The 17,351-nt window shown below is 41.1% G+C and overlaps 2 protein-coding genes across 2 annotated transcripts in view; one reads left to right on the top strand and one right to left on the bottom strand.

The window, feature by feature from the left end:
- Positions 1-5,041: 5,041 nt before the first annotated feature.
- tifa (TRAF interacting protein with forkhead associated domain) lies at positions 5,042-9,723 on the bottom strand. The gene is made up of 2 exons (XM_043697613.1): positions 9,092-9,723; positions 5,042-6,958 (listed from the first exon to the last, which is right to left on the bottom strand). Exon 2 carries the CDS (start codon positions 6,948-6,950, stop codon positions 6,372-6,374), a length of 579 nt encoding a protein of 192 aa, XP_043553548.1. The 5' UTR covers positions 6,951-6,958; positions 9,092-9,723; the 3' UTR covers positions 5,042-6,371.
- A 1,095-nt stretch (positions 9,724-10,818) lies between these two features.
- The window catches only part of alpk1 (alpha-kinase 1), a 148,489-nt gene continuing 141,956 nt past the window's right edge, over positions 10,819-17,351 (top strand). Inside the window, exon 1 of the mRNA XM_043697589.1 lies at positions 10,819-11,079. The gene's annotated coding sequence lies outside the window, so the exon portion shown is untranslated. The remainder of the gene's footprint in view (positions 11,080-17,351) is intronic.

Raw genomic sequence — 17,351 nt, 5'->3', positions numbered from 1 at the left:
CAGCATAGATTTTCTGTCCACGTGAAAATTGGCTAAGTTTCTGGTAGAGGTGTTCAAATTACTGTTCAAGTTCTATAAATGATGCTGAATACCAATTGTGAATCCTGGTTTAAGAAACTGGGTTCATACTTACAGGTGTAAGAAAAGCAGTCATCTCACAAAATTGTTAATGGTGTTTTTGAGCACAAGTTGTCATTTTTTAAATCTCATGCATTTATCCACAAATATAATTTTGGATAGTTTATACACCATTAAACTCTATATGTCATAATTTCTGTCTAAACTATTCTATATGACTTAAAACCTTTTCCTATCCTTTTATTAGGATAGTTAGCATACCATGTCAAATGAATTTGATGATAATAAAATGACTTGATGTTTGCAGTTCATGAAGCCTTATCAAACTGATTACATACCCATCTACAAAATGTCGTAAGTTTATAGGGATAAGAGCCAGTAATACAGTGAAAATCTGTTCAGGTGAAATTTATAAAAAGGTAAACTAAAAAGACAATAAGGAAATAGTTACCCATTTGCCATATCAAATGGATGGATAATTCTAAGAACTTCCTGTCTCATTTGCCAACTGAGAAAGATAAAGTAGTCCCAGTTATCCCAGGCACCCACCATCTATGAACTGTACTATTTGTAGCAGCTCAGCTCTGGTCCTGTCATACTTCTTTGTATTTTTAACTCCATTCTCCTGCAAGCAGTGAAAAATAAAAGACTTTTGAGAGAACATAGAACATAGAAAAATACAGCACAGAACAGGCCCTTTGGCCCTCGATGTTGCGCCGATCCAAGCCCACCTAACCTACACTAGCCCACTATCCTCCATTTAAGTGATAAGTGAGATGTTGTTGCAAAGGATACATAAAGATTGGGATGTGTGAATAGTGGATAATAAATAGGGAAGTGATGAAGTGCATAGAAAGTGAAGGCTGATACTGCTGAACATTGACTGAGTGTGAGGAGTGATATGACTGGAGAACATTTAGCAAGGCAGAATGAAAGTGGCGGGGTTGGGGGCTAGTGGTGGGAGCTGGCTTAAAGCACAGCTTGTAGTTGAAACCGGAAAAACACTCACTCTTATGTAGCTGATCAGATTATGGCACTATTTTCTGCACTGCCTCCATCCAATTGAGGAGAAAGTGAGGTCTGCAGATGTTGGGTTGGTTGGTCCGGGTGTCCCAGAGGTGTTATCTGAAACGCTCCGGAGGTAGCCGGCCTGTCTCCCCAATATAGAGGAGGCATCATCGTGTGCAGAGGATGCAATAGATGATGTGTTTGGAGGTGCGGGTGAATCTGTGGCGGATATGGAAGTGTGCTTTGGGGCCTTGGAGGGAGGTGAGGGGGGAGGGGTGGGCGCGAGTCTTGCACCTCCTGCGGTTGCAGGGGAGGGTGCCGGGAGTGGAGGTTGGGTTGGTGGGGGGTGTGGGTCTGACGAGGGAGTCACGGAGGGAGTGGTCTTTACGGGGTGCTGGTAGGGGAGGGGAGGGAAATATATCCTTGGTGGTGGGGTCCGTTTGGAGGTGGCGGAAATGGCGGCGGATGATGCGCTGTACATGGAGGTTAGTTCCTTGGTGGTGGGTCCATTTCCTAACCTGCAATCTTCATCCCGACCTCTCCGCCCCCGCCCCCGCCTGTCCTATCACCCTCACCTTGACCTCTTTCCACCTATCACATTTCCGACGCCCCTCCCCCAAGTCCCTCCTCCCTATCTTTTATCTTAGCCTGCTGGACCAACTTTCCTCATTCCTGAAGAAGGGCTAATGCCCGAAACGTCGATTCTCCTGTTCCCTAGATGCTGCCTGATCTGCTGCGCTTTTCCAGCAACACATTTCCATCTCCATCCAATTGAGACTGGATGGTGTCTACTTTAATGCTAGCAGCATTATAAGCTTGACAGTTTAGTTAAGGGCATGGATTGACACGTGGAATTGTGACATTGTTGTCATCACAGAGACATGATTCAGAGAGGGGGCAGGGTTACCAACTCAATATTCCAGAGTATTGGATTTCCTAACAGGGCAAGAGAGGATAGATAATCACTGGAAGAGTTATCAGTTGAGGCTTTACGGGTTCAGCTTGGAAATAACACAATAAAAAGGGGGCAAGTCACACTGAGGGGAGTGTATTCTAGGCCCCAAAACAGTCAGTGGGAAATTGAGGAGCAGATGTGTAGACAATTCACCGTAGGGTTTAAAAACAATAACAGGGTTATTACATTAGGACATTTCAAATTTCCCCCATGTTAATTGGGACAAGCATTGTATAAAGGTTTTAGAGGAAGCCAATTTCTTCAAATGTGTTTAGGAGAGCTTTTTATATCAACACACAGATAGTCCGACAACGGATGGTGTGCGGTGCTAGACCCAATGTTGGGCAACAAAACTTGGCAAGTATTCCAGGTGGCAGAAGGGAAGCATTTCAGTAACAGGGACTATAATATGATACATTTTAAGGAAAAGGAAAAAGGCGGCCTCCAAAAAAAAGTTTTGGATTGGGAGAAGACAGATTTTATTAAAATATGGCACGATCTGAGGAAAATAGATTGGGAACAGCTAGTTGAGAACAAATAAACTGTAGGACAGTAAACTATATTCAATAAGGAATTGGACAGGACCCTTTAGGGTGAAAGAAATGTACAACAAGCCTAGAGAACGCTGGATGTCTACGAATATTCAGAACTGGATAAAAAGGAAAAGAGAAATATAATAGGTATGGGGGAGCAAATCTAGAGGCCCTGGTGGAGTACAAATCTTGTGAGGGGGGAGCTTAAGAAAGTGATTAGGAGAGCAAACAAGGTATGAAAAACAATGGTAGGCAAGATTAGGTAGAATCCCAAGATCTTCAACAAGTAATCAAGAGACTAACCAAAGAAAGAGTATGGAATATTAAGGACCCAGATGGAAATCTGTTGGTGAAGTCAGAGGATATTGGTAGAGCGTTAAACAAATACTTCACATCTGTCTTCACTCGGGAGAAGGAGGATGGAGGAACTAGTTGAAGAATATATTATTAAAGCACGCAAGTTATCTTGAAACTGGCAGAATTTTGGGTAGGCAACAGCTAGAGTACAGTGTGCCAGTCTGGTCACTGCACTACAGGAAGGATATGATGCACTGGAGGGAGTGCCGAGGAGATTCACCAGGATGTTGCCTGGGATAGAAGGCTTTGGCTGAGAAGGGAGGCTGAATAAACCCAGGTTGTTTTCTTTGGAGCAGAGAAGATTGAAGGGGGCCCTGAATGACATATTTATGAGGGGCATGGACAGGGTGGAAAAGAAAGCTACTGTTCTCCTTAATCGAAGGATCACTACAAAAGGGCGCAGTTTTGAAATGAAAGCAGGAAGTTTAGAGGAGAGATTAAAACTTTTTCACCCAACTATTGATGGGGGTCTGGGAGAGTAGTTCAGGTGGATCAATTCACAATCTTTGAAAAGTACTTGAATGAGCACCTGAAATGTCATAACATTCAAGGCTAGGCTATGGCCCTAGTGCTGGAAAGTGAAACGGGTTTAAATTTAGTGTCAATTTGGCGACATAGGTATGATAGGCCAAATGGCCTCTTCTGTACCTGTGTGATTCCATGATGCTGTGATCCAAGACCTGGGCATAATGCCCCTTCTACTCACCACCTTAGCCACCTCCAACGACACCTAGCAGCCAATCAGTCTATCCTCAATTAAAAGCAACAAGGTGGAAAGGATTGTTGACAGTGTTACCAAGCAACACTTAATCCCCAATAAAATGCTAATACACAACTAGTTTAGATTTATTATGCAGCTCTAAACGTTATTACAGCCTTAGTCTAAAACAGACAAAACAATTGAATTTGACAGATGAGATCCATTCTCCTGGCTGTCACAGCTGTTTTTTGATTGAGGAACCAATGAGACTGAGTAAAATTTAAGTCAATGAGGATCACAAGGAAACTCTTTTTTTGGAGAACGGTTGCACCTGATGGAGACTTGTAATCTTAACTTAGTCTCCAAAATATTGTGCAATAGTTCCTCGTGACAATGTAGGAGACCTCACTGTATTCAGCTTCTTCATCAATGACCAAACCTAGATTATAAGGTCTGAAAATGGGAATTCTCACTGATGAGTGCACTAATTTTAGTTCCTGCATTTCCTGAAACAATGAAGCCATCTGTGCTGGCACGAGGTCTGGACAACATTTAGATTTGGGCTGATCTTTGACAAGGACTTGCTCCAGTAAGCGAGAAGCTTACTGGAGCAAGTCCCACGCTATTTATAGATTTCATAGAATGTAAGCAGTACAGTACTAACAGGCCATTTGGCCCAATAAAGTCCACACCAACCCTCCAAAGTATAACCCCGGTGAATTCCCCTATCCTATTACTGTACATTTTCCCTGACTATTGCACCTATACCTCCCTGACCACAATGGGCAATTTAGCATGGCCAATTCACCTAACCTGCATATTGTTGGATTGTGGGAGGAAACCAGAGCATCTGGAGGAAATTCGCACAGACATGGGGAGAATGTGCAAACTCCACACAGACAATCACCCAAAGCTGGAATCGAACCCAGATCCCTTGTGCTGTGAGGCAGCAGTACTAACCACTGAGCCACCATGCTCAATTGCATTTCCAAAATCAAATCCTTTGCTATCAATATCCCAGTGACCAACTCTAACTGGATCAGTCATTTATATACTGTGGGTGTAAAAGAAGCTAAAGGACCGGACATCCAACTCGTCCTGACTTCTCAAAGCCTTACCACTTCCTATGAAGCCAGGAGTCGGATGGAAAACTTTACACTTAGCTAAATAAGCATAATTCTACAACACACAAGAGGCTCCATATCATCCAGGTCAAAGCAGTACATCTGATCAGCATTCCATTCACCAACTTCAATGTACAATCCCTCTTGGCACCACAGCACTTTGACAGTTTTTGTAGTATCTGAAAAATGCAATAATTCTCCAAATCTTCTACACTCATTCTGACTTGGAAGTATATTACCAACTTATGATTGATGCTGGAGCAATCAGGGATGCACAATAATTCAGGGATGTCAATCTTGCCTGCATCTCATGAATAAATTTTAAAAAGGAACAAAGCAAATGAATACAATTGCAAATCCAGTTTAAAGGATTATATTTTATTGCATACCATCTAAGTTGGCTACACATTGAGCATGGCTAGATGAATATTCCAAGTTATAAGAAATTTACACAAGTTAGAGAAATTAGAAAATGAGTAACATTTGTGATGAAAGAAGCTATTGGAGTGTTAGAAAGAGTGTATTATAAAATGCAGCAGAAGCTCTGGATAAAATTGAGAAAGAGTAGTCAATGCTCTTGTTCAATAAAATAGCACAATGCATAGATACAAAGAGTAGCAGATTATTGGAAAATAAAGTAGTTATCATGGTATTTATTGAAAATTCACATATAATGGGAAAAGCAGAACATGGAAGAGTATGAGAAAGAAAGGAGGATGGGATTCTGGGGTGAAAGGGAGTGAGAGAGAGAGGAGGGTGGTGGAAAACGAGGAGTCAGAATGTCCCTTATCTGATAGTATAGTGGATGCATAAAATAGAGAAATCCCTATACTAGATCATTATTTGCTGGCTTTTGGGATAATTGATCTAATGCAAAAGATAGTTAAAATAAGTTGGTACATTGAACCTAAATAAGAACATTACCTTGAAATATAACTTGTAAATGGGTTGCAATATCTCATAAAGTTGCACATAAATTTATTTATATTTCATAAGATTTCAAGATTCTAACTGTTCTATTTTACAGTGCAAATGTTTTCCACAATTACCAATGTTGCACATACTGGAGGTTTACCAATTATATAGTGTACACATGGCTAACAAGTAAATCTGGAAGTTGCAGTAAAACTCATGCTATGTTTATCCTATTGAAAAGCGTTGCAACTTTAATCGTGACTTGCATAATCAAATAACAGATACAGAATGAGTGAGAACTTGTACTAATTAATCACTAATAACAAACCATTCACACAAAAATATTTTGGGGTGATTAATTTGAGTCTGATCCCAAAATCAAGCTAATACATTCCATAATATTGGATAAAAATGTAAATACAATAATTCAACCAGCAAAAAGGAATAGTTTCCGTGCTAGATAAACAATGTCAGCAATGATTTGCTCAGAAATAGACAAGGATTGCTAACGTATTCAGCATAGGTCAGAATGGACAATAATTGAGTTCATTTATTCAGTCTCATCATTCGTCTCTAAGTAAACACTATACTTGTCAGGTTACATCTCCCTGCCCATAAATCACTGTATATCTGGACAGCACTTAAAGAAAGGCTCAAATTTTCTATTCATGCTGATTAGCAAGTAATCATAAGGCATTACTTTATTTAATTTCATTTTCATCACTCTCCACTGCAGTCTGAAATTGGTATTGAGGAACTGGAACGTCCATGAACTTTAAAGCGCCAATTTCAGGTACAGGGTGTGTTAGGGTCTCCATACTGACCTCTTGACAAAATGGAACTAGGGAAAGTTTGATGAAGATTTCAAAGTGTTCTCTATCTTCTCCGTCATCTTTTTCCAGATAGAATTGATATTCCCCAAATCGCAAAATACATTTCCTTGGTAAATCAATCTTATTAAGGTGATCCAGACTTATATTATTGACAGATAGTTTACTCTTCAAGCTTGTATTTTTGATTTCAAAACAGAGTTCTGAGCTCTCACTGTGTCGAAAAGCTTGAATAATAAACTGCATTCGAGAGGCACGTTTGTCCATTAGAGGAAAATGACACACTTTGGAATCACGGCCAAACATTACCATTTCCTCCACTCGGTATTTCTGTTTGCCAGCATAATTCAGAGAGGTAAATACTGTTGCCTGGGGGTGATAGACATTGATATTGAGACAAGTAATGGTCTGTTCAGTGTCTTCACTTTCAAAAGACATTGTGTTGTGCATTGCTATTTCTGTAAAACAATAATAATCATTTTTTTTTCTGTCCAATGCAAAGTACTGAAAATATACATTATTAGTCATTAAATACTTTGGACATTCTGTCAATGCAACTGTTTTCTCTATATAGCTTGACAATATAAGTGCACATAACATTTCATTCAAAGTTGTGAAGAGTTGGCAAGGAGACTTGAACAGGACTTGAACATGTTAAGTGAATGGGCAAGAAGGTAGTAATCAAATATGTGTGAATAGATTCAGTTTAGTAAGAAAATCATAAAGTCAGACAATATATTAAAGAGTGACAGTTTGGAAAGTGTGGATCTCTAAAGGAATTTGGATGTCTTTGTTCATTAGTCTCTAAAATCTACCATGCAGATGCAGGAAGGAATGAGGAAAGCAAATGGTATGCTGGCCTTTGTTAGAAAAGGATTTGTATACACAAGTAAAGATGTCTTCTTGCAATTATGTCAGGCCTTAGTAAGACATACCTGGAGTGTTATGTACAGTTTTGATCTCCATATCTAAGGAAGGATACAGCTACCTTAAAGGGAGTGCACAAAGCTTCACCAGATTAATTCTAGGAATGGCAAGATAATTTTTATGCGGAGAGGTTGAAAAGACTGGGCCTGTATTCCACAGAGTTTCAAAGAGCAGTGACCTCATTGAAATGCAAAAAGGTTCTACAGGGTGTGACAGTGAATGTATTTTTTTTCCCTTGGTGGTGAATCTAAAACTAAGGACATCATTTCAGGATAAGGAGTAGGTCATTTAAGGCTGAGATGAGAAAGAATTTCTATCCCGGAGTCTGTGGACTTTCAAGGATTCAGCATGTTCGAGACAGATATTAGTAGACACCTGGAGGCGAATGACATTAAGGGATATGGAAATAATACAGGAAAGTGGGATTGAGGTCAATTATCAACCATGATCTAACTGAGTGGTCTAGCACACTTGACAGGTAGAATCACCTAATCCTATTTCTCTGTTCCAATATTTCAAAGCATTTAAACTCATAATGAACTCATCATTCTTAAGACAGTGGAATGCATCTAATGAAATTACTAACAGCTCTAAACAGCGCATTTATTTATCTTGAAACAATTTTTGTTTACTACTGACTTTTTAAGTTCCCAATAATTGCATTTATCACTGCACTTGCTTACACTGACTGATCAGGGCTGTCAAATTATCTCATTGATCCTTTTCAAACTGGAATTACTGCACACGTTTCCAAGCTTCTATGTTGGTTTTATTATAAAATGTTATTTGTTTCTCTTTCTAATGCATTTACAATGTAGGTTAAATAGCATCTTCAGAAAAATGCCAGTAATCCAGTTTTGTATATGTAGCAAAATTAGATGCATTAATGACAAAAATCATGAATTTTATTTTCATCAGGTTCAGCTACGATCCAAGAAATTGTCAATTCTATCGCCCAAACCTGTGGAATAGAAACTGCCAGCGTAACCTGTTGCTGCTATTAGAAAACTCCTTTAACTCATTTAAAAAGATCTCAAGGATTCTACACTTGTGCCATGCTGGGCACAATCAGGTAAACAAGGACAAAGTGATATTGGGATTGTTATTAGCGATGTACTAACGAAATAGTTATTATTTTCGAAGACCATGCAGGAATTGCTAAGTGCTACGAAACCCACAATACCTGAGTGATTAACTGTTCAGCGCATAAAACTCTGCACCATTTCCGGGCGCGCACTCGGGGTGGGCGTTAAATTTAACCTCAGTAACCGAGGTTTTGGAGGGAAGGCGTCAGAACAGTCCGATTGCAACCAAAAATGCAGCTTTCCCACGGGCGGGCTGAATGCAGAGCTTGCACGGCGATTAGGGGGAGGGGATGAAGAAGCGAGTAAAACTAAACGGTTAAAAATGCAACGTGATGGTTTGAAAACAACAATCCAAATATGATACGGATACATCTCTGGCACTCTGGCCAATTTAATCCATAATGTTACGCGCGAAGCGTCTAGTCAACCCTGTTGATTGATAAATATGTTTTTAAAAATGGCAACGGGTAACAAGCGCTTTTTTCCTCTGATTCTATGTTTAATGACTCCGGGAATCACGATAAACTAAGTAGCCCAGCACTCTTGTAATGTTGCTTTTCTCAGTGAATGAGTACCAACCTTGGAGACGCTACCGCCCTCAGAAATCGTAAATATGCAATCCGGCGGAAGGCTGCACCCGACGCTTCTCCGCGGATCCGAAAACCACGGAGCAAACACTGATCGGGAGCTGAGCAGGGAGCTGACTCCTATCTTTGACGGACATCCGAGTTATCAAATCAGAGCATCATGCTGCTGGAGATTCACCGCCCTCGCTGCTGTTTCCTTGGCTTGTGGGGGGATTACATCAGAATCAAGGAGCTGTTACGGCGCAGAAGGAGGCGTTTCGGCCCGTCGTGTCTGTCCTGGTTCTAGCACCCAGTGTCAATCTCCTGCCTTTTCCACATATCGCCGCAGACTATTTCGATCCAAATAATCACCCAATGCCATCTCAAATGCCTGAACTGAACTCCACTAAATTCCCAGGCGGTGCATTCCATACTTTAAATACTCGTTGTGTGAGAAAGTGTTTTTTTTACGTCACTTCATTTGCTCATTTTTTAATCTTATTTTTTATTACTAATGGGATCAATGCCGTTCTTTCTAATCCTGCCTGCTCATCATTTTGGAAACCTTTCAAATCACTTAGCTTTATTCTCTCCATACACTCCCAACCCAGACCACCTTAGATTTGTGAAGTTAAGAGGTCAGCATCTTTGATCTTCACCTATTTCAGTTTATAGCTGTTAATTATCTTAATACGACCACATGTACAACTACTGTTGGTTGTAAATATGTAGGAATACTGTCAACAATATCAATTGAGTAAAAACCGAAAAAATGCGAATGCTGTAAATTAGAAACAAAAACAGAAATCTGGATTAGTGGTGCTGGAAGAGCACAACAGTTCAGGCAGCATCCAAGGAGCTTTGAAATCGACGTTTCGGGCAAAAGCCCTTCATCAAGCCATTCCTGATGAAGGGCTTTTGCCCGAAACGTCGATTTCAAAGCTCCTTGGATGCTGCCTGAACTGTTGTGCTCTTCCAGCACCACTAATCCAGAATCTGGTTTCCAGCATCTGCAGTCATTGTTTTACCTACAAAAACAGAAATTGCTGGAAAAGTTCAGCAGGGCTGTCAGCATCTTGGAGAGAAATCAGAGTTAATGTTTCGGGTCCGGTGACCCTTCCTCAGAACTGAAATGGCAATTGTATTCCAGGGATTTTGAGGGAAGCAAGGGGAAGGGTAGAGGGGAAAATGTAGAGGAAGAATTGGGTTGGGAAGGAAGAATTAAAGAGATGGAAGAGGAAAAGGGGCGGTTTAGGAAAGTAGGGTGGAGAGGCGTGGTAGGGAGTGTGAGGGATTGGGGATGGAGAAGGAAGGGGGTAGGAATAGACGAGGGGGTGCTGAATGACATGGGAGAGGTTAAAGAGGGAGGGATTGAAAGAAGGATAAAAAGGGAGGTGAGGGAAATTGAGGGGAAGAAGACGGGGAAGAGGAGGGCATGATAAAAGGGGTGGAAGGAGAAAGGGTCGGAAAAGAGAGGTGAAGGTGACGGGTGGAGGAGAAGGGGGTATAGTTCGAGTCCCACCTGCCCCCGAGGTGTCGAATAACATCTCAGAACAGGTTGGTTAGAATCTGCCTCTCAGGGCAGGGAGGAGAGAAAAGCGGGAAGTGAAAGTGTTGGGGAAATGGCAAATGGAAGTAAAGAGGCGGAGGAAGAGGGGGCGTGAGTTCGAAGGATGGTGAAGAGAGCAGGAGTGAGACATTGAGAAAGGCGAGAGAGGGCGCGATAGAGCAAAGCTGAAATGATAGCAGAAGGAAATCTTGGGGCTCGGTCATTCGGAGAGAAATTGCGGAATTCCCCGGGACTTTCACTTTGTGTGTGAAAAGCTCAGCCCCGGTGTGATTCTTTTGTTCCAGTCCGCGAGCGATTAGAATAAAACAACCTGTCTGGATTAAAACTTTCATCATTATTTGTACAGCGTCTTTCTGAAAAGCAAAGTACAGACCCGGAAGGAAACTGATTTACAGAAACTATGCCAAGAAGCAGCATGGATTCCGGGAAAGGTATTGTCAACAGTTCAACTTCATTAACATTTATGAATAGTTATGAAAGTAGACATCCCTTAAAATCCATCAGAAAATGCATGAATACAAATCCTCAAAATCTGGAGGATTCCTCGTGATCTTGTGCAATAATACACTACAGTGCTGCATTTCATAGCTGTACATTCCGATGATGTACCTTCATTTAAACCACTATTAACAACACGGCTTGGCCATTCAGACATTTCTCCCAAGACCAGTATGTCATGTGTAAGGTGTGGCGCCCAAAACTGTACACACTATCTCCAGAACTGGCTTAAATCTAATTAAAAGTTAGAATTGCTGCAACCTCAGTTTATAAAAGCTAACGCCCCATCAGCCTTTACGGTTATTTCTCCTCAATGGAAATTACCAATAATCGGCAGAGCACAAACAAAACGGAGAGAAAAATTAACTCTACTGACATAACTTGGAGATATCGGTGTTGGACTGAAGTGTACAAAGTTAAAAATCATACAACACCAGCTTATAGTCCAAGACGTTTAATTAGAAGCACTAGCTTTCGGAGCGCTGCTCCTTCATCGGGTGGTTGACATAATGATCTTTTCCGGCTCCGCTTATCAGGTGTTATTCTCCACTAGGAGGAGCGAATGAACATAATAGACAGAGTGAAAGATGTTGCATGAAAAATGTTAGGATTGCTTGCCAAACCAGACAAAATCTTTAAAGAAAGAACCAGGCGTCCACACTATTTCTTTTTTCACAGACTCTACCTGACCTGCTGTGTATTTTCTATTTATAGTTCGGTTTCCATAACTTTGCTTCTGAGAGTGAAAAATTAGTTTTGAGTGAGCTAAAAAAGAAATTGCTGGAGAAACTCACTAGATCTGGCAGCATCTGTGGGAAGAAAGCAGAGTTAACATTTTGAATTCGGTGACATTTTAGTGACTGTGTTTCAGATAATGTGTAGTTGTTTGTTTTATTTGTATGAGGTAACTCCGAAGTAACTAAGTTAAAAGTCACACAACACCAGGTTATAATCCGACAGATTTAATTGGAAGCACTTGCTTTCAGAGCACTGCTCTTTCATCAGGTGGTTGACAATTGTCATTCTCCAATTGTTACTGCCCTGGCTCACTAACCATGCCTTCATCAGGGCATCCAAATTGTGACTTTTTATCAGTGATCATTCTATCCTCAAAGACTAAGTGTTCCTTTATATATATATATATATATATATATATATCAGACATGTTCTTACACACACCTGAATGCTTTGACTTCACAGTGTCAAATCACCCATTTTTTCATCTACTTACTACCACCAGCAAATCAGCCATATTTTCCAACTGAATTATTTACATGCAAAGCCTGCTAAGGACAATGTAAACCATCAAGGGGGGAGAGGTGCTAAATCCAAATGGAATTGGAAGTGGAAAGAGTCCCTCTTACGAGAACATAAATAGGAGCAAAAATAGGTAATTGGCCAGTTCATATCCATTCTAACATTGTGTTGGCTGATCTGATTTCAGCTTTTACCTCGCTTTCCTGTCTTGTCCCTGATAACTTACCATATGTAGAGTCACAGGTAGACACAGTAGTGAAGAAGGCATTTGGTTCACTTGTCTTCATTGGTCATAACATTGAGTACAGGAGTTGGGACATCATGTTGCGGCTGTACAGGACATTGGTGAGGCCAGTTTTAGAATATTAGATACAATTCTGGTCATCCTTCTATTGAGAGGGTACAAAAAGATTTACAAGGATCTTGCCGGGACTGGAAGCTTTAGGGAAAGGCTGAATATGCTGGGGCTTTTTTCCCTGGAGCATCAGAGGCTGAAGATGACCTTATAGAGGTTTATAAAATCATTATTTATTCATTCATTCAAAGGATGAGGGTGTTGCTGGCTAGGCAGCATTTATTGCCAGAGGACAGTTAAGAGTTAACCACTTTGCTATGGGTTTGGAATCACATGTCAGCCAGACCAGGTGAGGATGATAATTTCCTTCCCTAAAGGGCATTAGTGAACTAGATGGGTTTCTCCTGACAGTCAACTCAAGGTCACCATTAGACATTTAATTCCAGACTTTTTTTCTATTGAATTCAAATTTCACCATCTGCCATGGTGGGGTTCGAACCCAGATCCCCCAAAACATTATCTGGGTCTCTGGATTAACAGGCCAGTAATAATACCACTAAGTCATCACCTCCCCTTAAAAGGGATAATACCTAGTGGTGTTAGGGCACATAACCAAGCCTAGGTTGGGGGCGTCAGATTCAGATGTGTGGTCAGCGCAGATGATTTGGACGGAAGGGTCTGTTTCCGTGATGTATGACTCTATTGTAGATCAAATATTGGGCTAACTCAGCCTTGAATGTATTCAATGACATAGCCCCCACTGCTTACAGTAGTAGGGAATCCCACTTGACCCACTAGAATTAATTGCTGTATTGAGTAAACCTTTCTTGGGTGGTAGAAAAAAAATCCAGAATGTTATTTCCTTTCCCAGGAACCAATTTGTATTTGTGTTCCACAGAAATTTCTTAAATAGTCAAAATCATCACCTACAATTCAAGTGTTATTATTTAATGAATGCAACTATACACAGATAGTGGCTCTGATCATTGGCCATAATATTCTTGTAGTTCATTAAGGTGTCTTCAACCAGCAAATACATTTTATAAGGTATCTGGGTCTTGTCTCATGTGACCTGTCTCTATTCCACAAAACCTGCATGGCTCTAAAGGATCCTTGAATCTCTAGAATTTTTGCTTTCAAAGGTGGATTCCTGATTACATCTCTTCACTGGTGACTTGGATTTACTATATGAGAAAAGATTGAGCAAGTTTAGCTGACAGTCATTGGAGTTTACAAGGATGGTCTTATTGAAATATATACAATTCTGAGGAGACTGAATGAAGTAGGTGCCCAGTCCATGTTTCTCCTCATTGAGGAATGTAGAATTAGGGAGCACTGTTTCAAAAAAAGGGATCTGTCACTTAAGGTAGAGCTGAGGGTCATTAGTTTTTGGAATGCTCTACTCTAGAGAACGGTGGAGATTGGGTCATTAAATATATTTAAGGTGGCCTTAGACGGAATTTTAAGACTACAGGAGTGTTTTGGGGTACAGAGTAAGAAAGTGGAGTTGAAACCATAAAAGAGGCCATATGACCTACTTCTGCTCTTATTCCTTATATCCCTTAAACAGTCACTCGTGATAATGCTACAACCTGTAGGAAAGAATATTAGATATTGCAGGAGGATGTAGCTAAGCTGGCAAGTGAACAAATTCTGATTGATCCAGTTAAGGGACGGGAACCTGTAACACTTACCATCATGGACAGCACGGTGGCTCAGTGGTTAGCACTGCTGCCTCACAGAGCCAGAGACCCGGATTCAATTCCTACCTCAGGCAACTGTCTGTGAGAAGTTTGCACATTCTCCCCATGGCTGCGTGGGTTTCCACCCACAGTCCAAAGATGTGCAGGTTAGGTGAATTGGCCATGCTAAATTGCCCGTAGTGTTAGGTGAAGTGGTAAATGTAAGGGCATGGGTCTGGGTGGGTTGTTCTTCAGAGGGTTGGTGTGGACTTGTTGGGCCAAAGGGCCTGTTTCCACATTATAAGTAATCTAATCATCCAACTCCAGAACCACATTATATGGTTAATTCTTAATTCCTAGGATTGACAGTCATTCTCCCATCCTGAGATCATATAGGATATATAAACATATGGTTTGCAACAGAATTTAGCAGGACGAACATCCTTAATGGTGGGATTATATATAGAAATGCTTTTGGGGTTTTATATATAGGATAAATAAACATTAAGGCAGGTATTGTGTATAATTTGAAGGAATCCCATCCCTAAATACAGAAATGATAAAATGATTCACAAAAATTTTGTCATGAATGAGAAATTCTAATTGTGAATGAAGGTTTAAAAAATTGCAAGTGCTAGAGAAACTCAGCAGGTCTGATAACATCTGTGGAAAGAGTTAACATTTTGAATCTAATCTGACACTTCTTCAGAACTGAAGATTGGAGGAAATGTGGTTTAATATCACAGTACCATACAGTCAAGAAGGAGTCCTCCACATTGACCCTGAATCCCATGAAGTCTTGTGGCATTAGGTCAAACATGGCCAAACATACCCCTGACGATTTACTATTTAACACCCTCCTTGAGCTGGTGAATCAATACTCCTCCATATTGAAAACCACTAAGAAAAAGCACTGAGTATAGCAGGAGCACAGAACGTACCCTGGTTGGTGAAACTTCAATATTCATAATCGAATGTAGCTTGGTGGCACCAAAACTGACCAAGTTTGCTGAGACCTGAGGGACATGCCTACCAGAAGGGACCTACTGCAAGTGATGAGAAAACCAACAAGAGGGGAAAAAAACCTTCTTTCTTTGTCCTCACCAATCAACCTGTTGTCGTTGTGTTTTTCCATGACATTAGTGGTAGTGGTGATGACCATGCAGTCCTTGTGCAACCAACAACTCGTCATTCTTTATTCAACAGCATCTTACATACCCTCAACATTCATCATCTGGAAGTTCTGGGGGCAGCAGATACATGGAAACCCTACCATCTCGAAGCTCTGTTTCAAACCATCCTAACTTGAAGCTACGTTCCAGTTTGCTTGGTCAATATCCTGGATCTCCCTGCTTACAGTACCAACAGCATGTAGACTGCAGCAGTACAAGAAAGCAGCTGACCACCACTTTCTCAAGAGCAGTTAGGAATGGGCAACGAATGCTGGCCTTGCCAGTAATCCTTTCATCTCATAAGTGAATTTAATGAAAAAAACCACAGATGAAGATTAGATTAGATTACTTACAGTGTGGAAACAGGCCCTTCGGCCCAACAAGTCCACACCGATCCATTAAGGCGCAACCCACCCATACCCCTACATTTACCCAACTCTACGGGCAATTTAGCACGGCCAATTCACCTGACCTGCACATCTTTGGACTGTGGGAGGAAACCGGAGCAAACCCATGCAGACACAGGGAGAGCGTGCAAACTCCACACAGTCAGTCGCCTGAGGCGGGAATTGAACCCAGGTCTCCGGCGCTGTGAGGCAGCAGTGCTAATCACTGTGCCACCGTGCCGCCCATAAGTTACATGGAACAACTTAGGTGACTGGTAGCTTAGGAAGCAAGAATGTTTGAGGAGCTGAATGACAACTTTGTCCCAGTTAGGAATGAAACAAAGTAAGGGCCATGCTGAGGAGCAAGATTGGGATCATTGACTTGATAACTGCTTTCGGGAGAAGACATTGTTGATAAGAGTATATTTGTTGCCCATCCCTTGTTCCTTCGAAAAGATGGTAATGAGCCTTCTGCTTGAAACACTCCAAATCCTATGGCAATGGATCAAACCTCCAGAATATTTACCCAGCAATAATGATCTCCTGAGAGCCAAGAAGGTTAAGGTGAGATTTGATAATGGGAGGTGTTTGAAATCCTGAAGGGTTTTGGTGGAATGAATGAGGGAAAACTGTTACTCGTGGAAGAAAGGTTAGTGTTAGAGATCATGGAACCAGAGGGTGACACGAGGAAGTTAAAATCATAGTTATTATGATTTTGAATACACAAAAGAGTGGCGAAAGCAGGTTCAGCAATGATTTTCTGAAAGAGAATTAAAATCACAATGATTTGGAGATGCCAGTGTGGGACTGGGGTGTACAAAGTTAAAAATCACACAACACCAGGTTATAACCACCTGATGAAGGAGCGGCACTCCAAAAGCTACTGCCTCCAATTAAACCTGTTGGACTATTACCTGGTGTTGTGTGATTTTTAACCTAAAACCACAATGTAAGTCTACTGAATTGAATATGGAAAACGAAATGTTTCTTAGGCTATGGAGACAGAACAATGGGGTAGAACCAAATTGAATGCATTTTCAAAGACCTGAATGAGTTATCTGCTTTATCATTCTGCAATTCCTAAGTCCATTGAGCTGAGTTTATACATAGAGACGTACAGCAGGAAACAGACCCTTCTGTCCAACTCGTCCATGCCGACCAGAAATGCTAACCCAATCTAGTCCCACTTGCCAACACCTGGCCCATATCCCTCCAAACCCTTCCTATTCAAATACCCACCCAGATGCCTTTTAAATGTTGCAATTGTACCAGCCTCCACCACTTCCTCTGGCAGCTCATTCCAAACACGCACCTGAAAAAGTTGTCCCTTAGGTCTCTTTTATATCTTTCTCCTCTCACCCTAAGCCTGTGCCCTCTAGTTCTGGACTCCCCCACACCAGAGAAAAGACTTCA

Source organism: Chiloscyllium plagiosum, chromosome 1 (genome assembly GCF_004010195.1).
Source record: "Chiloscyllium plagiosum isolate BGI_BamShark_2017 chromosome 1, ASM401019v2, whole genome shotgun sequence".
Classification (NCBI taxonomy): domain Eukaryota; kingdom Metazoa; phylum Chordata; class Chondrichthyes; order Orectolobiformes; family Hemiscylliidae; genus Chiloscyllium; species Chiloscyllium plagiosum.
The sequence above is the reverse complement of the archived record's forward strand: the minus strand, read 5'-3'. Positions and strand labels throughout refer to the sequence as shown.

Coding starts and splice junctions, on each gene's coding strand:
- tifa (XM_043697613.1), bottom strand. CDS start 6,950: ATGCACAACACAATGTCTTTTGAAAGTGAAGACACTGAACAGACCATT.